A 25939-nucleotide genomic window follows, 5' to 3' on the forward strand; every position below is an offset into this window, starting at 1 on the left:
GTGTGGACAGACACTTTCCCGGTGGTGTCAACGGCGGAGGGGCCTTGAAATCTGGATGGAGGAAGTGGTGACGTGGAGTTCCAGAAGGATCCTTGCCTGGAAAGGCTCCATGCAGCTAACGAGGGGCAGGAGGGGGGGGGGGAGATGCTCAGGCCGCAGAAGCAGCAGCAGCAGCAGCAGCACCCGCCCGGGGAGGAATCCAGTCGAGGCCAACCGCAGCCCTTTCCCTGCCAGGGAACACATGGCCCAGGATGCGGCTGCTCCCATCGAGGGGAGGGGGCTGCTGAGCACCATCTGTCAGTGGGGAGCCTGCAGGACCCCCAAAAGGGTGGGTAGCTGCTCCTATTCCTCTGGGCCTTTGCCACTCGGGCAGAGCAGAAGTCTCAGCCAGCAGAGGCCCCTGGGGCCCCTCCGTGAGAGCCGCTGGCCGGTGTGGCAGAGGAGAGGCAGGGGGCTCCTGCTCATCCACAGGGGGGCTCTCCCGCTGCCAGCCTACATGGAGCAGGGCGGGGCATTGCCTCCAAGGACAGCCAAAGGCCCTCTGCTCTGCGGCCCTGCCTGGCTCCTGCCCCGACTGCTAACCCTGGCTGTGGGGTGGCAGCCACAAACCCTGCTGCAGCAGGACTGGGCAACAGGCGCTGACCAGACTGGCACAGTCAGATGCAGATCGACTAGTTGCCCAGTGCAGCCCTCAAATAACACGGCTGGTTTTGCTGGGGAGGCCGCAGCACCAGCCCAGCTGATTTGGGCAGTTTATGGTCACAAGACAAAGGTTGCTTCTAGATTGCGTCCAAAATGCCATTTGGGGCAGGTGAAAATCTGCTTTTTCCTTTGCTCTCCCCCCCCCCTTTGAAACGAAGAGGATCACTTGTGGGGGGCCCTGCTCCACCTGGGAGTTACCCCAAATCCCTTCCCTTCTCTGGGCCTTTGGGCTCCTCTGCCTCTTTCTGTGGCTCTGGTCTCCTTTAAAGGAATTCTGAACTCTTTGGTGTGAGGCCTTTGGGACATCCTGTGTTGCTGATGTCCCCTTTCTGCCGAGTTAAGGCTGCTTTCATCTCTGGCTTTATGGTGTTGATTTTGACTGGCTGCGTGTGGATTTGGATTCGGCTGAAGCGGGGCTGATCGCTGCAGGCCCCTTTGAGAACTATCGGCTGCCAAGGAGGAGAATCAGGCTTGGAAGTCATTACCGGGGAATCTTGGGGGGCTGCCAGATTCCAAGCGAGTCCTGGGACGCCATTATCCTCCCCCAACTCTCCCGCAGACTCGGACACGGGAACTGCTGATCCCAGGAATTTGGTCAGGAAGCTGCCTGTGGACTCCTTTTGGGAGGCCTGGAGGAGCTGCCCGGATGAAACGCTGACACTGCGAGCCATCTGCTGCAGCCTCTCCTGGGGAGGAGGAGGAGGGAAGGGCCTCTTCGGCCTCCCCTTTCCAGTGCCACCTTTTCCCCTACAGGACACCCCCCCCACACACACACCAGCCTCCTCCCCTCGTGAGACATGGGACACGCCAGAGGCTGCCTCCCATGGGGTGGGGGGAGAAGCTCCACTTGGGGGGCACTTTGACACTGGTGTGTCTGGAGGCTCCCCTCCTCTTCCTGGGGAATGGTTTATGCAGAGCACCTGGACAAGGAGGGGGGCGGCTGGGAAATGGCTTTCTCAGGGAGGAGCCCACTCAGCAGAGTCCCCAGCAAAAGGGTGCCCGGGTGGCAGATCCAAAGGAAGTCCTTTTCCCACAGGACACACAGCGGGGGATTCAGTGGCTCACTTGCAAAGATCCAGAAAAAGGCCACCATATTAAGTGATAAAATCAAACCAAGGTCAAAACTACTGAAGCCCCAACTGTTAAACACAGGCAGCCCCATCACTTCCCTGGGGTGCTCAGAAAAGCAAAATGGGCCAGTAAGACTGAACTGGCCCAGAGGCTGTCCTGGGGGTCACAGGGGAGCCTGCAAATCCCGAGCATCAGGCTAGATGACCTCTAAGGACCCCATGGCTTTAGACAGACTGACTCTCCCCACCTCGGTTGCCTACAATACCTCCGACTCTGATGCACAGAGGAGCAAGAGAGTCAGCGCTGCAGCTTCCCTTCCTTCCTTACTACGGGGTCGTGTGAATCCAAGTCCCGGGTCGGCATTTTAAGAGACCCAGGACGGAGGGAGGAGGGAGGGAGGGAGGGAGGCTGCCTCTCGGGCGGGTCTCTTTTCTCGCTCCTCCCGCTCCCTGCTCGGTTGCAGCAACCTGTGACGCTTCCCTTCGCTGGTGCTTTAAATACAGGGAGGAGGAAAGCGGAGGGTCGCAGCGGACCCAAAGCCCGGCAGCCGTCGCCTTTCCTTGGTCTCGGGTAAGTGCCTCCCGGTGCCTCTGCAACGACGGCGGCCTGTTCCCAGGACTGGCGGCGGGGCGGGGCGGTGGGTGGGTGGGGGAATTCTTCCTTTCGCCTTTCCCTTTGCTGCTCGCGGGGAACCGAACCGTTAGACTGCGAGACAGACGCCAAACCGAGAAAGCGCTTCAAACAAAGAGAACAAAAGTGATGGGAACCCCCCCCCTCTCCGGGTTGCTGGGCGCGGGGGTGGGCGTGGGAGGGAGGGGATGCTAAATTCTTTCGGCAAACGAGACCCCCGCCCCGAAGCGCTCCTGGAGTGCCGAAGAGGGCGGGACTCGGAGACAAGCCCGTCCTGCACCGCCAACTGCTTCCATATGGCCGAGGCAAAGCTGCGGCGCGGCCAGATTCCTTCCTCGGGGAACCGGCGGGGGGCTGATCTGGCCCAGCTGCCGCCGCAGGGAAAGTTCTGGCGTGGAGGACTCGCGCACGTCCAAAGCTTGCGGGCCGGGGGGGTGTGTGGTAGGGGGAGCAGCTCGGGATTCTTCCCAGAGGGATGCTCTCGAGAGCGCGGGCGGGGTGGGTGGGTGGGTGGGCGACCTGGACGCCACTCCCTCGTAGCTCTCCGGGAGAGGAAGGGCCTGCTGGAGATGCCCTGGCCGAGAGCACAAGCAACCGGCGGCCTCGGCGGCCTCTGCGGCCCGGGTAGCTGAGTGCCTGAGGCCCTTCTGCCGTTCGGCCGACGTCTGCTTCCCGCGGAGTAGTTCCCAGACGGGGCTTTCTCCCCGCGACTCGACTCCGCGCGCACAGCGGGCGATGGGATGGCGGGGTTGGTCGGTCAGGGAAAGGACTCCGCGTGTTCAGAGAGACGCGCTGGCCGTGTTCGCACAACACTCCTGACCTCAGACAGGCTTCGCAACTCGGTTCGCACAACAGGTAAGTGTGGGGAGTCTTCACTTGGATGTCTACTGTGTGAAACGTAGTTTGATCGATTCGGGATCAAGGGGTTTAACCTGAATCGATCAAACTACGAGAGAGAGAGAGAGAGAGAGAGAGAGAGAGAGAGCGAATTCAGGAATCAGATAGAACGGTTCCTGCGGATGCAGCCGAAGGGCAGCGACAGCATCGCGGGCGAACGGGACCGAGCGGTGCGAGGGTCCAGGCGGGGTAGCCCCCCCCTCACGGGCCACCCGGACATCGCGAGCCGAGCGTTTGAAGCACACGACGCCCCGGGGGCGGCCGCTTTTGCGGGTTCGCTCTGCGCTCAGCAGTTCCCATGACCTCACGCGTCGTGAATGCGGTCCCGGGTGTGTGTCTGGGGGACGGGACTGCTCCGATGCCTCCCCCGTCCGCTTGCCCTCTCCCTCCCCGCACTACAGGCTGGCTAGTCCAAAATCGGCCTGATGGGCTGTAATTATGGTGACCGCAAAAGCTTCGCTCAGCGTTTCCAGCGGAAGGCGATTATGGGCTGGCGGGGAAGGCGCGTTGGAAAGGACAGCCTGACTGGGAAGGTGGGCATGGCCAGGCCTCTGAGATGGGGGCTTCTGTCTCCGCCGCCCCCTCTCTTGTTCTGCGCTCCGGGAGGAGGCAGCCATCCCTCAGGAGTCCCGCAAGAGACCAGCTGCGGTCCCTTCGCCCAGATTCTCCTGCTAGACCCGCGCATCATAAGACAAGGACCGTTGCTGTCCGAGCAGAGGTTCGGAGAAGTTTCGGTCAAGGGGGCCGGCAGAGCTTGGCCGTCTCCCGGAGAGGAAAGGGCCCCCCCCCGTCCCTTGCCCAAAGCTCAGGAGCCCCTCCCGTCAGCAGAGCGCAGGGTGGGTCCGTGAGCCTTCTCCGTTGTCTTTGCTGAAATTCCTCTTGCCGATTTCTACTTGTGGTTCCAGGTCGTCTGGTTCCGTCTCAATCTTGACCCTGCCCTCTAACTGTCCCCTCCGGTTTGTGTCCGGAGTAAATCGGGCAATCTGATTTTCTAACGGCCCCCATTCCGCTGTAAAGATGGAAGTTCCCCTTGTCCGGTCGTATCTGACTCCAGGGGGCGCTGCTCATCTCCGTTTCTTGCCCAAGGGAGCCCCCGTTGTCCCGGAAGACACTTCCCGTGGTCATGTGGCCAGCACGATGATACATCGAGGTGCACGGGACTCTGTTCCCTTCCCACCGAAGTGGTCCCCATTTATTCGCATTTGCATGTCAGGAGGGCTGGAACTGGGCAAGAACGGGGGTCCACACCCCGTCAGGCAGCACTCGGGCCTCGAACCCAAGCGGGCAACTTTCCAGCTGGGTTCTACTGATCGGCAGTTCCTCGGGTTTGCGCAATCGCTGCCCACGTGAGCACATTTTGCCCTGGTCTGCCACCGAGCGTGGTTCTTCCAAGCCACGGATGTTCCCTGTGGTTCCGCCGTCTCATTCCGGGCCCAAAAGATGGAAGTATCAGCGGTCTTCCATCCCTCTCCGAGACTGGCTCTTGTTTGCCACGTCTCTACTTTTGAGCCATTCGGCTTTCGTGGACTGAGGGTGGTGGGTCTTCTCCCCTTGCTGCCCTTAGTAGATCTCGGCCCCTCCCCTCCCCCCCCAAGCCAGGGCTAAGGAAAGGCTTAACCAACCAAGCTGTGTTCCTCAAACCAACCTCGCTCGGCTGAAATCCACTCCCTCAGGCGGCCGGACTAATGCAGAGCCTTCCATGGTGAGGGGCAGAGGGGGGGTGGGGATATAGAGACAGGCGGAGCCCTTGGAGGCCGAGTGCTCAGAACCTGGGCTAGGATGGGGGGGGAAGGGGCGCAGCAGAGCCAGGCAGAAAACCCCCTCCCTGCAATTTGGCTACCATTTAGCAGCATGGGGAGGGGGCGGAACTGCCCCGCCAGAGGCCCCAGCACCCAGGGCGGCTCCAGGGCGTGAGACGAGAGGGTACTCGCTGCTCCGCGTGGGACAGTCCAGGGTCTCACACCAGTCTCTCTTTCTCCGCAGGCAACATGACGCTCCGCTCCGTCCTGCTCCTGAGCTTCCTGCCGTCGGTCCTGGCGGGCAGCGGCTGCCCCCTCGGGTGCTCCTGCTCCAGGACGGCCCAGGTGGAGTGCTCGGGCGCTGAGCTCACGGAGATGCCCACACCGCTGCCCGCCAAGGCCATGAGCCTGCAGGTCACCAACACGCACCTGGCTGCTCTGGGCCCCGCGGCCTTCAGCAATGCCTCCCAGCTGCTCGCCCTGCGGATAGAGAAGAACCTGCTGGAGCGCCTCAGTCCCCGCGCCTTCCAGGGCCTGGCGGCGCTGCGCTACCTGAGCCTGGCCAGCAACCGGCTGCAGGAGCTGCCGCCCGACGTCTTCCGGCCCTTGGCCCGGCTGGAGGCCCTGCTGCTGTCGGGGAACCAGCTGCGCCGCATCCAGCCGGCCCACTTCGCCGGACTGAGTGCGCTCAAGGAGCTGCAGCTGCACGGGAATCGCCTGCAGGGGCTGCCCCCGGGCGCCTTCGACCAGCTGCCCAGCCTGGCCCGCCTCAACCTGGCCCGCAACCAGCTGGTGCGCCTGCCGCCCCGCCTCTTCACGCCGCTGGCGCGCCTGCAGGTGCTTCGCCTCTATGAGAACCAGCTGAGTGATCTGGCGCCCCGGGCCTTCGGCGGCCTGGCCGAGCTGCAGGAACTGGCCCTCTACCAGAACCGGCTGCGCCAGCTCCCCGTCGGCCTCTTCGCCGGCCCGCGCAGGCTGCAGAAGCTGCTGCTGTCCGGCAACCTCCTGGAGACGCTGCCCGAGGGGCTACTGTTGGGCCTGCCCGAGCTCTCGAGGCTCTCGCTCTTCGGAAACGCCCTGCGCGAGCTGCGTCCGGGCACCTTCGGCCCTATGCCGCTTCTGCGAGAACTCCGGCTGGCCGACAACCAGCTGGCCTCGCTGCCCGGCCACGCCCTGGCCAACCTCACCGCGCTGCAGGTCCTCGTCCTGAGCAGGAACCGCCTCGCTTCTCTCGCGCCCGCCGCCTTTGCCGGTCTGGAGGCCCTCGAGGAGCTTCACCTGCACTCCAACCGGCTGGTCACGCTGGACGAGGCGCTCTTGCGCGACCACACCTCGCTGCGGAACCTCTCCTTGCACAGCAACCGGCTGGCCGCCCTGCCCGCGCGGCTCTTCCAGGGGACCCCCGGCCTGCGCGCCCTTCAGCTGCAGAACAACTCATTGGAGGAGCTTCCGGTGGGCATTTTCGATGGGCTGCCGGAGCTGCGCGACCTCCAACTGCACGACAACCCCTGGCGTTGTGACGCTGCCACGCGGTGGCTTCGGCGCTGGCTGCGGGAGAACAGGTCCAGCCGCGGCAGAGAAAGCCACCACCCCCGCTGCGCCGCCCCGCCTTGGCAGCTGGGCCGCTCCCTGCTGGAGCCGGAGGCCACAACCTTCGGTCCTGGGAGCTCCGCACCGCTGGAGGGCTGGGGAACCGTCTGGAGCCGCACGGAGGCCCCTTCGGAGAGCGAGCCGACGCCGGAGACGCTGTCGCCTGGACGCTGGCAGCCGCCGCTGGATATCGAGCCTGGCAGCGCAGAGATCGCGCACGAGTTCCCGGGGGAGCTCCCCGTAGCGGGGCGAGGGGGAGGCGGGATTTGGGGCCTGACCCGCACCCAGACGGGGGTCGTTGTCACCTGCCTCGTGGTGGGCTCCGCCTTGCTCCTGGGGACGGTGCTGGCAGCGGGCGTCTACGGCTCCAGGCGGAAGCGCTCCGTCCCGGCCAAACCCTAGGTCCGCTATGGGGCTGGCCCGGTCGCGCCCTTTCTTCCAGCACTCACGCCTTCACCCGCTCCACCACGTCGGCCCCGGCCCCGGCCCCGGCTCAGCAGCAGACCGGCGCCCCACAGCTCTCGCCGCTACTAGCCGACTTTTGCCCCGAGGATCTGTGCCCAGACGGACGCTGGGCTCCTTCGCTCGGCCCTCCTTTGAGGCAGATTGCGCGCCTTTCAATCGAGGGACGCCCAGGCCCGGATTCGCAGCGGGACGGCTAGGAAGGCCGGGCGGTGGCCGGAACCAGCACTGGGAGGTCGGGACAGTTTGGGGCACTTAGGAAGAGGCGCCAATCCGGGCCGCACTTTCCTCACGCAGGCCGCAAGTCTGGGCTGTTCGAAGGGACGGGACCCCCATGCAAGCCCCACTCCCTCTCCAAAAAGGCGCTCGGCTCCTGAACCGTCGGTCCCAAGCGGTCGGAACCTACGCGGGTCGCCACACACCCAAGGCCGGCGAAGGGCTTCTGGGGCGGGCTGGAGTGCCCCGGGGGTGGCGCCACTCGTACGTTTCCCATAGAGGCGCACAGAAGGTCGGCAGATTCCATCTAGGGAGGAAGACACGCGCACCCCCGACTCCGGAAGCCCCGTGGCCGCCCAGATGGGAACAGGAGAAGCCGCGCGCTGGCCTGGCAATGAGCGGTCTCGCCCTGGGTGAGAAAGGCCCGAGGCTCTCCCGCTGCCTCTCAGCCGAGGACGGCGCTCCAGGCATCCAGCTGAAGGGGACCGGGCTGCGCTTGGACGTTGCGAAATGCAGGCCGGTTTCCCAGGAGCCGTGGACGGGGAGGAGCCCGGGCGCTGTTGCGGTGGACAGGGCCGGCTCCGGGGCGTTTGACATTTCTGGGGAGCAGGGAATCGGGCAGAGACTCCGCCAGTGAGCCAGGAGAGGCAGAGAAGGGCGGCGCGCACCTCCTCCGGCGGCCCAGCCAGGCGGTTCGGTCGGCGAAGAGTTCCCCGCAACGACGGTAGCGCCTTGGCGGCAGAGGAGGAGGGTTGGGGCGGGTGGGGCGGGGCAGCTCTGGGAGGGAGCAGAGGAGCCTCCTGGACGGGGCTGTGGACCAGTGGCCGCCGGGCCTATTAAAGCTGCTCTTCTCGCTTCATCTCATGCCCCCCGTTTTCTGCCTTGCCTCCCCCGGGCTGGCCCAGCGTGTTAAAAACGGTTCCTTCCCCTGAGCCCCGGTGGGGGATGGGAGCGGGACGGAAGGGCGCAGAGGGAGGGAGGTCAGCACAGCATTAAGTGGGGCTGCGGGATGGGTGGAGCGGTGGGGTTCCAGGTACCAAGCACCCCCCATTTCCCCTCTCCCCCCCCCGGGTCAGCTTGAACTCGTTATCCATGGTCAATGCCAGGAGATGCACTTATGCCCCCAACCCCCCCCCCCTCCCCATGGCTGCCAAGCCTTGCTGCGAGTTCGGCTTTACATTCAAGGTCTTGGTCTGTGCCCACCCTCCAAAATCAATCTTGGCTGCAGCTTCACCTGGTTCACACATCATGCAAACTAGATCAAGTGGATCCCCAGCAGCAGCTCTTTTTCCTATGAAGAACAGCCCCCCCCCACATACACAGCACGGCTAGCCCCGCCCAGTCAGAAGGGCCACTGGGCAGAGCGAGGGAGGGGCTGGGGAGGCGGCGGGGCCTCTGCAGCGGAAGAGTGCCTGGGAGAGTCCACGCGCCCTCTGCCACGGGGGGGGGGGCTCTGGGGCTGCCCTCCATCCCTGAGGCTGAGGGGCCACAGCAGTTCCAGGAAGGGGAGAGCCCCGTGCAGGCAGGCCAGAGTTCCAAACCCGGGAAGAAGCGGTGCGGGTGTTTCCTGTGCTGCCAGCGGCAGAAGGAACTCTTTCCTCTGTAAAGCAGGAAGCGACAGAGGGAAGCGGGACTGGGGTGGACATCAGAACCACCCACAGACCCCAGGAGATAAAGAGGCGAGTTGAAAGGGGAGGAAGGAGGGAGGGCCAGTTACTTCTAAGCTGCTTTAGGCTCCCCTGCAGAAGGCCCCCTCCCCCTCCCCCCTTTTGCCACTCTTCCCGCAAGAAACAAAACATGGAAACTCCTACGCCCACCAAAAGCCCCCCTCCCTCCCCCATTCCTTTTCTCCTCTCTTGCCCCGGGTTCTGTCTGGCCAGGTAAGCGAAGAGGCTTTCCCGGCTTCTGAAGCAGAAGGATAACCCCCCACCCCCCTCTCCCCAAAGGCTACTAGGATGCCTGCCCACCCCCCAGGCCCCTGGGGATCAGGGAAAGGCAGCCAGCCAGGGGCCTGAAGCCCAGGCATGGGGGGGGTGTGTCATAGATGGGGTGAAGGTGGCGAAAGACCACTCCTCCTCCTCCTCCCTTCCATAGGAAGGTGGGCAAGCCTTGATTGACAGGGTTCCTCAGGCATAATGGCATTCACACAACATGTTTAACCTGACAATAGCAGTTAGACTTATATACCGCTTCATAGGGCTTTCAGGCCTCTCTAAGCGGTTTACAGAGAGTCAGCATATCGCCCCCAACAATCAGGGTCCTCATTTTACCCACCTCGGAAGGATGGAAGGCTGAGTCAACCCTGAGCTGGTGAGATTTGAACCGCTGACCTGCTGATCTAGCAGTAGCCTGACTCCACTTGGTTGATAAAATCAAATGCAGGTATGCAAAGCTACAGGAAGACTCTTCTGTGCCGAGCTCACCTATCAGGGCCTGTGCTTGCTCTTGACATGACCCGGTTGTATGAACACAGCCAGCCAGAGCACTGCCCCCCCCCCCAAGAACCAGGCCAGGCAGGAGACTGGGAAGTGGGTTGCCCTCAGCAGGAGGTCATCCTGCTCCCTTCCTGGGCTCCGGGGTCTAGCCACCTGCCCCTCTGGGGCTCCCAAGCGCTTGGGGACTGAAGGATCTGGGATAGCACCTGCTGGGGCTTTTCAGGTGCCTGGTGAAGGGGGGGGGGCTTCTCTCCAGTGAGGGCTGCCCAAAGGCCATGCAGCTGCCCCCAAAGTGCTCAGGTGGGATTAGAGGCCAGGCCTCAAAGCCTCTCCCCCTCCCTCCCCCGAGGGGAGGGTCCCTTGCTGCTGCAGCTGTTGATTGAGAGGCCAGTGCCCGCCCTGCTCCCCTCCCAAGGCTGCCAGCCTTTGCCCCAATCTCTGAAAGCAAAGTCCTGCAGATGCCTCTGCCCGGTGGGTCACTGACTCGGCCGCCCTGTTGACCGAGGCTGCTGGTGGAGGCTGGGGACACAGGGTGGGGGTTTCCTTGGGCAACTGGCCACGCAGAAGGTAAGTGAGCATCTGGGGAGCAGGTCCTGGGCTGTGGATTGAGGGGGGGGTCCACTTGCCATGCTGGTCTGGGGAGTGATGATATTTCTCGCTCCCACTGCTGAGGATTGGCAGTCCCAGAATTCTGAGATAGGGAAACGCAGGGACGTATCTGAAAGCTCCCAATATGTAGCATTGGCAAAGCAGAAAGAGCCCCCCCCCTTCCAAGCTGGTCTCCGTTGGGCCCTTCAGCCGCAATCCTTGTGCATCGCTGTCCCGCGTGGAGGGGGGAGGGGGAACAGACTGCTGCTCCTTGTGCGGCATTCAGTGCAACTTCCAGTCGCCCCCGTCATTCCCCGCCACCCCAAGTCCTCTGTATGGGATCCAGCCCCAAAGCCCATCTGCCTCCAGGGAAAATCCCGCCTGGGCCAGGGGTGCCTGTCTGCATACTGGGAAGGGTGAGGGGGGCATCCTTGGCTTCCTCTCTGCTCCCTGGAGAACCAACCAAAGGATGCCATTACAACGGAGGCCTCCTGAACCCCCGGAAGTCTGGAAGAAGGCAACTTTACATCAAGGGCTTAATAAATGAATCCGTTTCAGGAAGTGCCTAAATAAATAAACATCATGGAGTTGGAGGGGACTTTAAAGGCCATCTAGACCAACTACTAGTTCTGTTCATCATCCCCAGGGGCTCTCCAGCCCCGAAGTCCTCCAGCAGAGAACCTTCTCCTGAGGAAGCCTGTTCCACCGGAAGAGTCAGGGAACTTCCGAGCTCCCTCCTGGGCGCTTTGACCCACCAGGTCTGGCTCTGCCCTTTGCAGCCCCCGGGAGTCCGTCCATTCCCTTCAGGGTGGAATCGCCTCTACCCCCCCCAACCTTGGGTGGGCTGAGCATTCCTAGATACGTCCGGGGCTCAGCCTGTGGCTCTCTCTTCGTCTTGGTAGACCTCCTCTAAACTGGCACCAGTTGGCTGGTGCCCTTTGCCCAGAATGGGCCCAACCCCTTTGTCCTCTCCTGCTGAGCCTGGGGACACCTCTCCTCCCAAGGCTGTCCAGCTGATTGGCTGGATCTCCACCGCAGTGGACAGTGAACCTCACCTAGAGGTCCCTTTGTCCTGGGGGGAGGGGAGGAGGGGAGCAGAATCGACGGGCAGCCCCCTGCTTGCCTCCTCTTTGATAAGCAACATATTGAAAGCTCACCAATGGGTCAGGCTGGCTGAGGCGGTGGCCCTCCCTGCCTGCCACATCATCCCAGGCCCTTCTCAAGGCTTGCCCAGAGTGGTGGTGGCAGCAACATTACGATGTTTTATTCTGTCATTTTCCTATGTAATTCAAAGGGGAAAACAAGCCTAATTCCGCCCCTCCTCCTCACGCCTTCATTTTTTCTGCAACAACAGCCCTGTGAGGTGGGCCGGGCTGAGATAGGGACTGGCCCCAAGTCACCCAGTTGGCCTCCATGCCAAGGGACGACCTAGAACTCACCATCTCCTGGTTTCTAACCCATGGAAGAGTGGTTTGGGGATTTTCATTTCCGGTTTTTGTGTGCTTCCGGGTTTCGCTGGGCTGTGGGTGTTTGGATGACTTTGGGATTCCTGCAAAAACCCCGAGGGTCCCGCGGGTGAGTGATAGATGGAGTCCATCGGAGGGGGGGGGGCTTCTGCCACGCCTGGAGGCGATCTCTCTGCCCCTGTGAATCCTTACTCCCCGCCCCTGGGCTGCTAAGGGAGGGTTTCTTTCTCGGCTGGGTCCCGGGGAGCTGGGTGGCCTATCTCGAGACCGCCAAGGCTGGGGAAGAGCGAGGGCAGAGGCTTCTTCCAGAGCCCTCGCCCACTCCCACCCGTCTGACGGCGGCGCTTCTGCCTTTCCTCCGCAGGCCCAAACGATGCGCCCCCGGCCCGGCCTCCTCCTGCTGCTGCTGCTGGCCTTGGTGCTGGCCCCGCCGGCGAGCGCCGCCTGCGCCCGCCTGTCCCCGTGCCGGTGCTTCGGCGGCGCCACCGTCTTCTGCTCGGGCCGAAACGTTTCGGGCGTCCCGGAGGAGCTGCCCCCCGAGGCCACCCGGCTGCTCTTCGTGGGCGCCTCGCTGAACTCCCTGCCCTGCCGCGCCTTCGTTCCGCGCGGCAACGGCAGCGCCCTGCGCCAGCTCTCCTTCCTGGACTGCCCGCTCCGGACGCTCCCGGGCTGCGCCCTGGCGGGGCTGCCGAGGCTGCGCGAGCTGGACGTCGCCCTGGCCCAGCTGGCCGGCCTCCCCCGCGGGGCCCTGCTGGGCTTGGGCTGCCTGAGCAAGCTGGCCGTCCGCTTCAGCCGGCTGGAAGCCCTGGAAGAGGGGCTCTTCGACGGCACGCCGGCGCTCCGGGCGCTGCAGCTGCAGGGCAACCGGCTGGCGGCGCTGCCCGCGGGGCTCTTCCAGCCGCTGGCCGGCCTGCAGTCGCTCTCGCTGGCCCAGAACCGGCTGACCGAGCTGCCCGCCGAGACCTTCCAGCCGCTGCTGCGCCTGCGCGAGCTCCGCCTGAGCGACAACCTCCTGACGCGCCTCCCGCCGCGGCTCTTCCGTCCCCTGGCGGCGCTGCGGGAGCTCTTCCTGGACGGGAACCGGCTGGCCGAGCTGCCCCGGGGGCTCTTCGCGGGGCTGGGCCGGCTGCGGCGGCTGCACCTGCAGCACAACGCCCTGGGCCGCCTGGAGCCCCCCGGCCTCTTGGCGGGGCTGCCCAGCCTGGCTTTTCTGCAGCTGCAGGGCAACCGGCTGGCGGCGCTGCCCGCGGGGCTCTTCCGGGGGACGCCCCGCCTGGTGGACCTCTCCCTGGCCCACAACCGCCTGCGGGAGCTGCCCGACGGGCTCTTCGGCGACCTCCCCGAGCTCTCAGTCCTCAGCCTCGCCCACAACCGGCTGGACCGCGTGGCTGCCGGGACGTTCCGGGGCCTGGACGGGCTGGGACGGCTGCAGCTGAGCCACAACTGCCTCGCCGTCCTCCCCGCGGCGGCCTTCGCCAACCTCAGCAGCCTGGAGGCCCTGGACCTGGCCCACAACCGGTTGGAGAGCCTGCCCGAGGGGCTCTTCGACGCCAACGAGGCCCTGGCCAGCCTGGCGCTGGAGGGCAACCCCTGGCGCTGCGACTGCCGCCTGGCCCCCCTGGCCGACTGGCTGAGCGATATGGACCACCCGCTTGGCGCCCGCGTCTTCTGCCGGGCCCCCGCCCCCTTGGAGGGCAGGGCTCTCCTAGCTGCCAGGGAGGAACAGCTCCTTTGCCCCTGCCAGCCTGGCAGTGCCCGCTGCCCAGGGGAAGCTCCGACTCCCACCAGAGAGACAGGCGGCCTGGACTGGGTTGCTTAGAGGCCGACGGGCACCATTCAGGGCAGACCTCCCTGCACCACCCCCCACCCGGCAAAGGAGGGCCAGGAGGAGGACGGGGTTGGGGAGCTATAGCCCCGCCTGGTGGTCTTCTACTGGACAGCAGGATCCACTCCGACAGCGCCCCCCCCCCTCTGAGCTTGACAAGGAGGGGCAGGGAGCTGCGGAGCGGTAGGCGCAGTTCAGGCAGCGCCCGTTCCAAGTGCTGCAAGATCCAAGCCAGGGAGCCGCCCGGAAGCGCTGAGGTTGCTCTCCCGGGAGGATCCCATCCTGGAGCAGCTCCTGCTACAGAGGTAGCCTCGCCCCTGTCCCGCTCCCGGCTCCGGTCCCCGGGGCTCCCTGCACAGAGCAGACCGCTGGATTCTCCTCCCTGGAGAAGCACCTCGAGGTTCCCGTTTTCCCTTTCGGCAACAGCAGACGCCGCCACCCCCGCGCGCCTCATTCCTTTTGGGGGGGGGGGGGGGCTCTGAAGATTCTAGCTAGGCTTCCCTTGTTTCCTCCTAGTCCTTTCCCTCCCCCCCCTTTCTTTCCCTTCCCCTCCCCCTCCTCCCATCCCATTTACTTTTCTTTCTGCAGATTTCGTTGCTATGATGGTTGCTGTGATGGTTGAGGACTTTGATATCTGTGTGATTGTTGGGTACTTTTCGCAGGGGCTGAATTAAACCCAATCCGGTGTTTTATCCAACCACGGTACATGTAACATGTTTTGCTTAAACCAATAAAATCAGTCAATTATTACCTATCCCACCCTCCAAAAATCCGCATCTCTTCCTCCCCCCCAGGGGGCTTCCAAAAGGTGGTGGGTGCAGAGAGGCCTGGCCTCCTTCGCACTGACCATTGTGTCCCTTGGGCAGGGGGGGATTGGCCTTTCCCATAAACTAGTCCTGGTCCCTGATTCCCCCCAAAGCCGCTCTCCCCAGTTTGGCCCCATGGGGTTCTGAGGGCCAGTCTGGGAACAGCAAAGGAGCCCCTTGCAGGGCCTCTGCTAGCAAAAATGGGGCACGGGTGGGGCTCGAGCACCCCCCCCAAACCACTTTCAGCCTCCGCAGTGGTCCAGGGGTCTTTGACTCAAAAGGGAGGAAAAGTAAAATATTTTACATTTCATGCTTGTGGGATTCTGCTATTTTCACCCATGTCAACAATGTGTATCGTTCTGATCTTCCTGTGGAGTCGGTTTCTTGATCTGGCCTCTCTCTCTCATAAGGTGAATCAAGCAGAGCAAGTAAGTATTTAAAAAAAATCACAAATATATGCCTCTCTATTTTTACACGTTTATAAAGCCATGTCTGCAGAGGTGCAGTCCCGTGTCATGCCCACCGTGGCCACCCCCAGCCCTCCAGGGTCAAACCCAATCCTGATTTGGCCCTCAATGAAACTGAGTTTGACGCTCTAAAAGAACACAAGCGGCCAGCTGTCTTCAAGGAGTATAAATCCTTCCATCCCCCACCATCCAGTCAGAGCTGAAGAAGCTTCTGGGAGGAGAAGCGAAACGTCTTCAAAGAAAAAAGTCCAGTTGCCTCTTGACAAAAGCACTTCCGGGACGACCTGGATGATAAAGAGCCTCTATAGACACGAGTGCAGGGAATGTGTCAGGGTGCTGGCCCTGCTTCTGGGAAGATGGGGGCACCCTTGACTAGGGGGTGTCTCTCTCCCTTCTGCTCAGCTTTGGCAGCACCAGCCTCCTGCCATCTCAGGGGGTCTCCACACTGTGGAGAGTGGGTGCCAAGCGAAGGGCACTCCTCCTGCCAAGGGAGGGGCAGCTGAGCCCCAATGTGCCCTCGGGGGGAAGAGAACAGAGCCACCAGCGGTGACTCCTGGGGCTGCCAAGCGCCTCTCGCAGCTTATCAGACCAAAGCAGAGAGCAAAAGGTGCCTTGGGTTACATGCAGATCTCCTCCACCCTTCTGGGACATAAGATAAGGGAGATAAGGGCCACCTATCCCCTCAGCAGCCCATCTGGATCAGGGGCAGATTCTCCGGGAGGTGAGAGGCGCCTTCTCAAGACCTCCTGCTGCCCTGGCCAGGAAGGATTTCCGGGGGCTGCTCAGCCAACAGGTGCGTCCTCTTAGCCGCCACATCAGAGACCTGCGGGGAGGCCCTGGAGGGAAGGGTGGGCAGTCGGTGTTCCCTTTGCAGGGCCAAAATGCTCCCTTTTGGTCTGGCTGTGACTGCAGCAGCAGAGAGCAAGTGAGGGGGGGGGGGGGAGCCCTGCGGTGTCCCCACAGGTATAAATCCATTGACCAATGACTTGCAAGAATTAAAACAGCAGGTTGAGGACCTGTCAGAAGGGTCGAAGAATTGATTCAAGGGGTCCTAGAAATTAGGACGCTGCAGTGCAGGGAAGGTTGGTGGGCACAGGGAATACTTTGAAAAAGGCTCAGGGCTGTTGGTCTCTTCCAGCATGTGGCTCAGGGCCACCATCCTCCTCCTCCTCCTCCTCCTCTTCCTCCGGACCAGCCAAGGGAACCAGCAGAGTTGCAGTGGCATTCCGAACGGGAGCTGCCCCTATCAAGACGTCTACACCAAGACCCGAGATATCACAGAGATCCCCAAGTCAGTAGCTCCCATTATCACCGAAATGTTCTTTGTGGAGACCAGCATTGTAGAAATCAGGCAGGGAGCCTTTGCGAACATGTCTAACCTAGTGAAAATTGAATTTATAAACAGCAAGATTAAGAGAGTCGAAGTGGGAGCTTTTGATCACTTGGGGAAACTGACGGATTTGGAAATAACGGGAGCTGAGTTAGGGGATCTCCCGGTGGGCACCTTCCGGTCCCTGGATCGCTTGCGCAAGGTGAACCTGAGGGACTCCCAGATGAGGAGGGTTGAGAAGGGGCTCTTTGAGGGTCTTGGGGATTTGGAAGAACTTTACCTGCATCGGAATGAAATTGCGTCTCTCCCCGATGGAGTTTTTGACGGGCTCCCTAAACTCTCCTTGTTACATTTGGCGTCAAACCATATCTCCAATTTCTCACGGGATGTTTTCCAGCAACTGAGCCAGTTGAAGACGCTCCGATTGCAGGATAACCAGATTGGGAGCCTGGCGGAGGGGACCCTGGACAGCCTGCAGGAGCTGGTGGAGCTCAATCTTGAGAGCAACAGGCTCCAGGCTCTCCCGCCCAACTTGCTAAGACGGCTGGTCAACCTGGAGAAGATTTTTCTGGACAAGAACTCGATTGAAGTTCTGCCAGAGGAGACCTTCCTTGGGCTGAGCAAAGTGAAGCAGCTGAGGGTGGCTTCCAACTGCTTGAAAGCTTTCCCGCCCTTGGGGGCCATGCGGCTGCTGAAGGAGCTGGACCTGAGCAGGAACAAGATCTCCTCCCTGGAGCATTTGACTTCTCTCCCCGCCCTGACGACTCTTAAGCTCCAAGGAAACCTCCTGCAGACCATCCCCACCGGTCAGTTTGACCACCTGGGAAAACTCACTTCCCTGCATCTTGGAGACAATCCGTGGAGGTGTGACTGCCACCTTCTCTACCTTCACCAGTGGATAAGCGCTAATGCCAAAAGAATCAAGGATGCCAAAAAGTTAACCTGCAGGAGCCCAGGAGGCCTGGCTGGCAAGAATGTGATCTCACTGTCAAAGGACCAGCTGGTCTGTTTAACAACCACACCCGTTTTAGCCACCTTCAAAGCCACCCGGGTGCCCACTTCTTCTCCATCTGCCACCCCAGCAAGGAGAAGCACAGCTGGGGCTGCAGCTCAGCCCCCCATGCTGCAGGAGGCCCCCACCACATCTCAGGCCTCAGCCACCATTCCTCAGACCCATCCTGCGAAAAGCACCCAAATCCTGATGACCAGCAGCTCCCCCACGAGCACCCAAACCCCAACCTCAAACTCCCCCCTCACCCCCCCTCAGAGTCCCACCTCAGCCAGGACAAGTCCTGAAGCCACAACATCCACATGTTCCTCAACCACAAAGAAAGATACCGTCACTGTCTTTGAGATTTCTTCCACAACCCATGAAATATTTCCCACGACTTCTCCAGCCACAACCAAAGACGCCACAACTGCCACTGAATTGCCTTCCACAACACTTCAAGCCACAACTTCCACGACTTCTCCAGCCACAACCAAAGAAGCCACAACTGCCACTGAATTGCCTTCCACGCTGCTTCAAGCCACAACTTCCACGACTTCTCCAGCCACAACCAAAGAAGCCACAACTGCCACTGAATTGCCTTCCACGCCGCTTCAAGCCACAACTTCCATGAGTTCTCCAGCCACAACCAAAGAAGCCACAACTGCCACTGAATTGCCTTCCACGCTGCTTCAAGCCACAACTTCCATGAGTTCTCCAGCCACAACCAAAGACGCCACAACTGCCACTGAATTGCCTTCCACAACACTTCAAGCCACAACTTCCACGACTTCTCCAGCCACAACCAAAGAAGCCACAACTGTCACTGAATTGCCTTCCACGCTGCTTCAAGCCACAACTTCCATGAGTTCTCCAGCCACAACCAAAGAAGCCACAACTGCCACTGAATTGCCTTCCACAACACTTCAAGCCACAACTTCCACAACTTCTCCAGCCACAACCAAAGAAGCCACAACTGCCACTGAATTGCCTTCCACGCCGCTTCAAGCCACAACTTCCACGACTTCTCCAGCCACAACCCCAAATGCCACAGCCATCTCTGAGATTTCTTCCATAAGCCACCAGTTCACCTCTTGTACAGATACTCCGACCACAGAGGATGAACCGGGGACCCGAACCACGGAGGCCACTGTGCCCTGGCGCACTCCCACCAAGGCAGCCCCCACTGCTCTGACTAACGTCAGCTCAGCAAGAACCTTTGAACAGTTTACAGTCCCCAAGAGATCCACAGAAAGCCAGGATCCACCCACCGGCAGTCCTGGGATCACCACGTCATCCATGTGTAGCTCCAGACCCTCCATGCCGGACCCACCCACCGGCCCCACAGCCCCCAGGGCGACCCTGGCACAGACGCCCCTTCCATCTGCAGCAGAGCGCCCTTCCCCTTCTCTCCCTCCTTTGCCCCCGAGTGTGGGGAGCCCCCTCCCCCCCAGCCGACCTGCTCCTCTGCCACAGCACCAGCCCTGGGGCTTCCTGCTGAGCTCCAACTCCCGCTACTGCGCAGTGTTCCTCTGGCTTTATCTCTCCATGCTCTCGGTGGCCGTCTTCTGTGCAGCCGTCCTCGGGCGCCTGGCATACGTGCTCCACAAGGCCACCGAGTCGGTCCAGTTGCCTTCCAGGCCAGTGAGGCTGGTGCAGGTCAAGGCCAGGCGAGGGAGGGAGTGAAGGGGGGTGGCAGGAAAGCAGCCATCTCAACTCTGGCCTCCTGGGACACCCACTGAGGGCCTGGGCAGAGTGGCCTGCGCTGGGCTGCTTCTCCTTAATACTGCCCCCTCCTGGACCCCAAGATGGGGAATGTTTAGAATGTTGGAATGTTTATTAACATTTGTAGGCCGCCCTTTTCCCTGAGGGGACTCAGGGCGGCTCACATAAAATCAGGAAGGGGAATACAGACAATGACGTAGGCACATATAGTAAAAATAATAAGCAACATTCATTCATCATTCGGGAGGGGCAGCTATCTTTGTCCCCAGGCCTGACGGGCTAGCCAGTTCTTAAGGGCTGTGCGGAAGGCCTGGACGGTGGTGAAACTGAGTCTGCCAGCTGTAGCCCTACCTGGAACAGGAGGGCCTTTCTTCTCCTCTCCACCATGTGGTGGGGCTGTTATAATGCACTTGTGGTAGATCTCTCATACCACAGACATGGGACCTCTGAGATTCCCCCCCCCTCGCCCCACTACCTATGAACTGCTGAAGGGGCCCGCTCCCCCACCGCATCAGGAAACCTTTAAAGCCAGCTGGGTTAACCCTGAATGGCGACAGGAGGAAGAATGGGAGGGGCATTGGGGGCCGAGGGAAGCAGGCTGCTTCTATTCCCTGGCCAAGGGTATCTGGGGGGTCTTCCTGAGGAGGAGGTCGCAGAGGTGGGCTTATCTCAAATCCTCCAAGCCCAGGCTGTAATTCCACCGGGTCTGCCTGTTTCTTTGCAATGCAGCCCAGGAGGCAAAAGATAAGTAAGATCTGGTTCCCCTTTTGGATCAAGGCTCCAAAGGGTTTTCAGCAAGCACCATAGCCGTGTGTGGAGGGCTCCGGGCGTATCGCACGCATGCTAATAAAAAGAGTGTGGTATCTTCAAAGCGATTGGCTTGTTCAGAGTGGCCGCAGCCCACTGGCCGTGGGGATGGGGGGGGGGAAGAACACTCACAAGCTTTGCTCGGTCCAAAATGCAGCTGCCTAATCATTGGCCAATCCAAAGGTGGGGTACCTGCACCCTGGGCCCCCACTGGTGTCCAACGGAGGACAGTTCCAGGTGCTGGGGGGGGTCACCTGTGTGGGTTGAGGTGCAGCACCTTCAAGGCTCCTTTGGATGGTGGAGTTTACCTTTCCTCTGGGCTGGTTTTTCTGTTTCCTGCCTTTTATTGCCGGAAACCACCAGGAGTGTTGGGAATGCAGAAACCCGATCAACAAACAAGCAGGTGCCTGGGGTTCATCCCACCTGGGTGTTTTCCGCTGCTCTTTGGTGTCAGGCAACCGAGAGCTTCTGGGGTGGATCCGCTTTGCAGCTTGGCCCAAGACAATGAAGGCCCAGAATTGTGTCTGGGTCCCACCCGGAAGCTGTTCTGAAGGGCTGAAACAGAAGAGAGAACAGAAGAGAAAATATAGAGCTGGGTGGCTTCCTAGAGTTTTCCTGGACCCTCATCCTTTGCCCCTTTATTCTCCTCTCTTATAACAAAAGCACAAAAGCATATCGGGAGTCTATTTGTTATGTAAAATAAGATGGATGGATGAATAGAAATAGATGGATAGATATGAGAGAGGGAGGGAGGGAGGGAGAGAGGGGGCTGGTTTTGCAGAGCCTGCCTAACCGAGCAGAACCAGGGCCTGGAACCTCTTCGGGGCCACTTTCCCCTCTGGCCCCAAGAAGCAGAAGCGGGGCAGAGCCCAGGACTTCTTGGGCAGAGGCTTTGCCGGGAAAGGCCGCCTCCTGGGGAGGAAAAGGCCCCGCCAGAGCAGCTCCAGGTAAGGCCGTCGGCCAAGGCGGCGAGAGGCCCGCCCTGCCTTAGGACTCTTTCGAAACCAGCTCAGGAAGCCGCTGCGGGCGTTGCGGGAGGCTGGGCGTTGCGGGGCGCTGCTGGCGTCGGCCTGGTCAAGTTGCGGAGCGGAGCAGGGGCGAGCGGGGCCGGAGAGGAGAGCGGGCAGCCCAGCGCTGGTAAGGGAGGCTTCTGTGGAATAAACGGACACCTGGGAAGCACCGGAGAATCTGAGCCTGAAAGGAGGAAGCCCGGCAAATCATGCTTCTCCCGCCCCGTCCCCCCGCGCCACAGACGGGAATTGAGCCGCAGCGCTTCCCCGCCAGCCTCTCCTTCCCTGCGAGCGGAATTCGCCGCTGCGACCCTCCGCACTGCGAGGCCTGGGCCGCGCGGCAACAGCGCCTCCCTCTGGCTGCTCACCGGAGCGCCCGTCCCGCGCTCGCTCGCCACTCCTCCAGCTGCGGCGGTCTCGCTCAAGGCGGCGTCGGGGCGGAGATCCTGCCGGCCTTCAGACGGAGCGCTCGCTTGTCCCGCGCTCGCCTGCCGCTCTTTCTCGGGACTGGCCTGATCTGGGGAGGTCGAGGGGCCGCCGCCAACCGTGGGCCGTTTGAGCCGAACCCCGAAGCCGCCTCCGCGGAGGAGCGAAGGGCGCCCGTCGATTCTTCAGCAAACCAAGCGGGGTCGGGGTGGGGGGGGGGTGGCGGCGGTCGGCGCGCCTCGATCTGTGTCTTTATCGCCCGTGGCCACTTTCCCATTTGCGGCCTTCGACTCGCCTATGTTCTGTGGCTGCTCCGCCGAAGGCGCCTCCGGCGAGGCCCTCTTGCAAGCAGCCGGTAGATGGCGCCAGAATACAACACTAATGGCCGCTGGAGGCCGCGGCGGGGGTCGATCCGCTCCCCCCCCCCCCAAGAATGGGATCCTATTTTCCCTGCCGGTTGGGTGGCGGGAGCGCGCGCGTTCTCAGCAACTCCGCCATGGATGGAGGGGGAGGAATGAGCTCCCCATCCCCCCTTCTCTCTTGCAGTCTCCCTGGGGGAGACAGACCAGGAAATCCTCTTCCACGGTTCAGCTCCGCTTTTTCCAAAGTGCTGCCAGTACCCCCCGCCTTTTTTTTGGCAGCCGCAGTTCAAGAGCTCCTTTTTATAGCTCTTAAACTGTGGTTGCTAAAAGGAAAAGAAAAAAAAAAACACAAGAAAACCATCCACCCTGTTGCCCTGCCTGGCACTGGATGCTGGGGGACAGAAAGCTCCCTCCATTCCATGGAAATGCGTCTTGCCCACATTGCGAATGACACCGTCCACCAACACTTTGATGTGGCACCAATTACAAAGAAGACGGGGGAAGGGCCTGCTCTGCTGGCATGGACGTGTCTCCAGAGCACCCCTCCCACCCTTGCCAAGACTGCCTACCAACTAGAGGCCAATGTCCAGCAACCCTGAGGGCACCCAAAACAGAGATGGCCAGACCCCATCAAGAAAGACATGCAGGCCGCCGTCTGCCCCCCTGGAGATGCAGCTGACTGTGCAAAGCGGCATCCGATGATCCCAAAAGCGGATCCTGCGCCTGTGGGAATACGCTTGGAAGAAGAAGAAGAAGAAGTTTAAGAGCTATATTGTCCATGGCTAAAAGACCTCTTTAAAAGAAGCCATTTCTGGGTGTTGGGGAGGGGGGGGGCTCTGGGAAGTCAAGGGTTCTCTTCCAGATCTTAGGCTAGGGTGCCAGAGAAGCTGGAGACCCCCCCCTTGTGACTGGCTTGTCCAAAGCCCTTTTCTGTAAGAGAGGAAGTGGCTTCACAGGAGTCTAGGAGCCTGGCTATGGCTTGGCGCTGTTGACATGTGGTTTAAGCAGGCCAGGCGAAGCCCCAGCCATTGGGGCACAAGATCTGCCATCCCTGCCTTTAACCCCGGCTAGTGCATTCTAGCTTAGCAGGCTGTGTGCAAACTGAGCCCTGCTTGGAGGTAGGTTCTCTGTGGCTCTGAAAACAGGCTATTTCCATATCTGGGTTAAGCGCCTTGTGTGAATGCAGCCTCTAAGAACTCTCTCTGTAGGGAAGGTAAGAAGTCATGGGCTGTGGGGGGGGGTGAGTTGGCCAGGGTGGGGCTGCAGGGCAATAGCCTGTGAATCCTCTGGCCTGGGCGATGGGTGTTTCAGAGTGGGTCTGGGGGCTTTCCGCAGACCTGGGGGTATTGCCAGAGAGAAACGGGGCAGGAGAACTTGGGTGATCCCCAGCCTGTGAATGGGAGTCTGGGTCCGAATGTGCCAGACTTCTATGGGGACTCGAAGGGGCGCCTGGGGCATTAGACCCTCCATGTGGGGTGGGGATCAGGGGCTCCTGATGTATCTGGGTGTTGCCTCCAAGGAGGCCGCTGAGTGGCTGCTTGACTTCCAAGGGTTCCTTTTTGTGGTATGGGGCCTCCCACAGTACTGGGATGTGGGGGCATTCAGACTTCCTTCTCTGGCTTCCCCCTCCTCCCTCCTCTCTCCCCCTTGGGAGGGATGGACCCTCACCTGGAAGATGCCACGATCCGTCTCCGTCGCAGCGGAGCAGAGAGCAGAGTCTTGGGCTTCAGCCAGGCACGTGGCCCCGGAGCAGGGATTTTGGTTTGTTTCCCGAGGCTCCTCCGCCTTCCAGCCGAGACTTTGCAGTGGATTGAAGGGGCTTCGGTTTCAGCTGGGCTGTCAAGATCTGCTTCAAGAAAGGGCAAAGCACTCACCCCCACCCCCAAACTTAACCAGGTTTACTGTCCCCATGTTTAAGCAGGGATCTTCCGTAGCCCAACGGCAGATAGAATCTATTGCTGTAAATGATTCAAAATATTTCAGAGCAAAATGTTCTCTGGATGAGAAAGACGGAAAAAACCTGGCTGAAATCTGGGGGCAACCCCTCCTTGGAGTCTGCATTCACAATTACTGCCTCAATGTTTTTGCCGCCTGGAATTTGCTGGAATGCTGAATCCCTGCAGAGCCGTCCAGAGCTCCAGTCTCTGAGCAGGCCTGGGTGTGGGGGCCACCTGGGGGGAGGAGGTCAAAGGGCATGCAGGGACAACAATTTGCAAGCTCCATAGGAAAGGTTAAGGGCCAGGAGCACAGAGCTGTAATTGAGTCATTCCATCAGAGGCCTCTGGATCAGCAGGGAAGGCTGCTTGTCTCCGGAGGAAAATGCCCAGACAAATTCCAAGCAGCAGGATGGGGGGGGGGGCTCCCCTGCGTGGGGGCTGAAAGGTACCTGCCCCCCCCTGCAGCCCTGGAGTCCCTCCTGCCAGGGAAGAGCTCCGTCTGGGCTGCAGCAAATCTCTGGGCTGGCTCCAGAGGCAGAGACCCTGAATGGCAAGTTGCAACCCCCAGCCACGCACTCCGTGGCCCGTGAGGGAGAGCCAGGAGGGTCCCAAGCGCCTTCCCAGTTTCCCACAGTAGAATGTGTGGCAGGCTTGAGGCCCACTGCAGAAGACGGCTTCCAAACCTCACACAGGACTCCCTGCAGCCCCCCTCCCTGCCTCCCCAGAGCTTGTAGGCTCCTGAGAAGGTTCTCCAGTGGAGATGGGGGCTGCCCGCCTCCTCCAGGGAAGGGGCTGGCCTTGGGCTTGGTGTGCCTCAGAAACATCTGGCTTAGCCTGATGTGCAAATCTGGCCACTGTCTCGTAGTTCAAGAAGCCCCGAGGGACATAACTCTAGTTTTGTGTTGTCCTTGGAGGCAGGGAAGAAGCTCCTCCAGGAGGCCTCCTTGGAGCTGTCCAAGGTCCTGCTCCCACCCACCCACCCCTCTCCTGGGGCTCTGCCTTTGCTTGACCTCCCGCAGGGCAAGGAGGCACCCAGTGTTGCCCCAGGGCCCTCGGGGCCTTGGAGAAGAGGCTGCAGAGGTGGCAAGGCCCCCAAGAGACGGGCAGGAACTCCTGGGAGGAGGGTTTGGATTGTCCCTGGACTGCTTGTCTTGGAATTCCTCCCTAAATGGGGAGGCCCCTGGGTGAGGTGGCCCCCACTAAGGGCCCCCCTGCCATGGGGAGGCCCTTCTTCCAGGTGGCCCCTGCTGGGCTCCTCCTTTCCCCCCTGGAATATAATCTGGGAGTGAGTTTTGGAGAAGATCTTTTAAGGAAAAGGTTGTACTGAAAGGAGTCTCCAAAGTAATGAAATAGGAGGAGAGAGAAAATAGCTGCTAAAGCAGCAACTCCAGAGGAGCCTCTGCCTCCCTCCCCTCCCCTCCCCCCACCTCCTTTCGGGCAGAGAGAAAACCTGCTGAGATCAGAGGGACTTTGGTCATCTCCTCCCTTCTGACTTGTGGACCAGATAAATGGTGACCCAGGGGAGCAAAATGATTCTTTTTCAATGGGAGAGGGCAGTTATGGAGGAGCTGAAGGACTTGAGTGGTTGGTGGTGGGGAAGCCCCCTCCCTCCCTCCCTCCCTCCCTCCCTCCCATGGAGCTCCGAAGCCCTTGGAGGACTCTGGCCCAGCCCCTCTCCCTGCTGAGGCCTCCGCTAAGCTTCCCCTCCCCCCCAGCTGCAAAAATAACATCTGCCAAGATGGGAGGGGGGGGGAGGAGGAGGATTCAGAAGGTTTCCTTGGGGGAAAGCTAAGATGGACATGCAATCAATCAATAAAGGATCTGGATGGGGACCTCCCTGAACTTGTCTTCTGTCAGTGGGAGGGGCTAAATGGGTTCCCACCCTGTACAGGGTGAAAGACCCAGGTCCTCCCCCCCCCCCACCTCTGGTTGCTACTGAAGACTTGCAGGATTTTCACGCAGAGGAACAGGCAGGTCAGGAGAAGTGAGCAAAAGTGCCTTCAGATCATGGGGTCTCCCAGAATTCCCCAGCCAGCACATGGAATTCTGGGAGTTGAAGTCTACAAGCCTTAAAGTTGCCAAGGCCGGAGACGCCTGCTGTAGATGAAGGTTCTTCTGTCTACTAGGAAAGGGACCTTCCCCCTTCCCAGGGTTGGAGACTGAGCCCTCTCCTGGCTCCCAGCATCTCCCAGCTTCACCTGGTCCAGGTGAGTCCATAAAGCGTGAGGCTGTGATGGTGGATTTCTGCAGGAACCTGGGTCCAAAAAGGGTTTGGGGGCTTCGCACAGAGTCCAGAAGGTGCAGCCTGGAATCCAGGGATGGAAAGGCCAGCAAGAAACGGTGCTGGTCAACACCAACGTGTCTCTGGAGATTCTCTGTCCTTCAGGTCATGGTTGCCCCAAAGGTGCTTTTCAAAAGGCAACTGTCAGCATCCCTCCATAATATAATTAGGAAAGAAAG

The 25939-nt window shown here is 60.9% G+C and overlaps 3 protein-coding genes across 3 annotated transcripts; all 3 read left to right on the forward strand.

Annotated features, from left to right (window-relative positions):
* Positions 1–2305: 2305 nt before the first annotated feature.
* On the forward strand, positions 2306–7139 carry LOC148043402 (uncharacterized). Its single transcript, XM_087724984.1, has 2 exons — positions 2306–2343; positions 5284–7139. The coding sequence occupies exon 2, from the start codon at positions 5289–5291 to the stop codon at positions 7029–7031; it is 1743 nt and encodes a 580-aa protein (XP_087581110.1). The 5' UTR covers positions 2306–2343; positions 5284–5288; the 3' UTR covers positions 7032–7139.
* Positions 7140–12169: 5030 nt separating this feature from the next.
* On the forward strand, positions 12170–14000 carry LOC148043403 (uncharacterized). Its single transcript, XM_087724985.1, has one exon. It carries the CDS (start codon positions 12170–12172, stop codon positions 13613–13615), a length of 1446 nt encoding a protein of 481 aa, XP_087581111.1. The 3' UTR covers positions 13616–14000.
* Positions 14001–15610: 1610 nt separating this feature from the next.
* Positions 15611–19013, forward strand: LOC148043404 (uncharacterized). Its single transcript, XM_087726045.1, has 2 exons — positions 15611–15687; positions 16033–19013. Exon 2 carries the CDS (start codon positions 16034–16036, stop codon positions 18896–18898), a length of 2865 nt encoding a protein of 954 aa, XP_087582171.1. The 5' UTR covers positions 15611–15687; position 16033; the 3' UTR covers positions 18899–19013.
* Positions 19014–25939: the final 6926 nt, after the last annotated feature.

This window comes from Thamnophis sirtalis, unplaced genomic scaffold (assembly GCF_051295495.1).
Source record: "Thamnophis sirtalis isolate CommonGarterSnake01/CBP01778 unplaced genomic scaffold, rThaSir2_p1.2 scaffold_11, whole genome shotgun sequence".
Lineage (NCBI taxonomy): Eukaryota > Metazoa > Chordata > Lepidosauria > Squamata > Natricidae > Thamnophis > Thamnophis sirtalis.

Coding starts and splice junctions, on each gene's coding strand:
- LOC148043403 (XM_087724985.1), top strand. CDS start 12,170: ATGCGCCCCCGGCCCGGCCTCCTCCTGCTGCTGCTGCTGGCCTTGGTG.
- LOC148043404 (XM_087726045.1), top strand. CDS start 16,034: ATGTGGCTCAGGGCCACCATCCTCCTCCTCCTCCTCCTCCTCTTCCTC.
- LOC148043402 (XM_087724984.1), top strand. CDS start 5,289: ATGACGCTCCGCTCCGTCCTGCTCCTGAGCTTCCTGCCGTCGGTCCTG.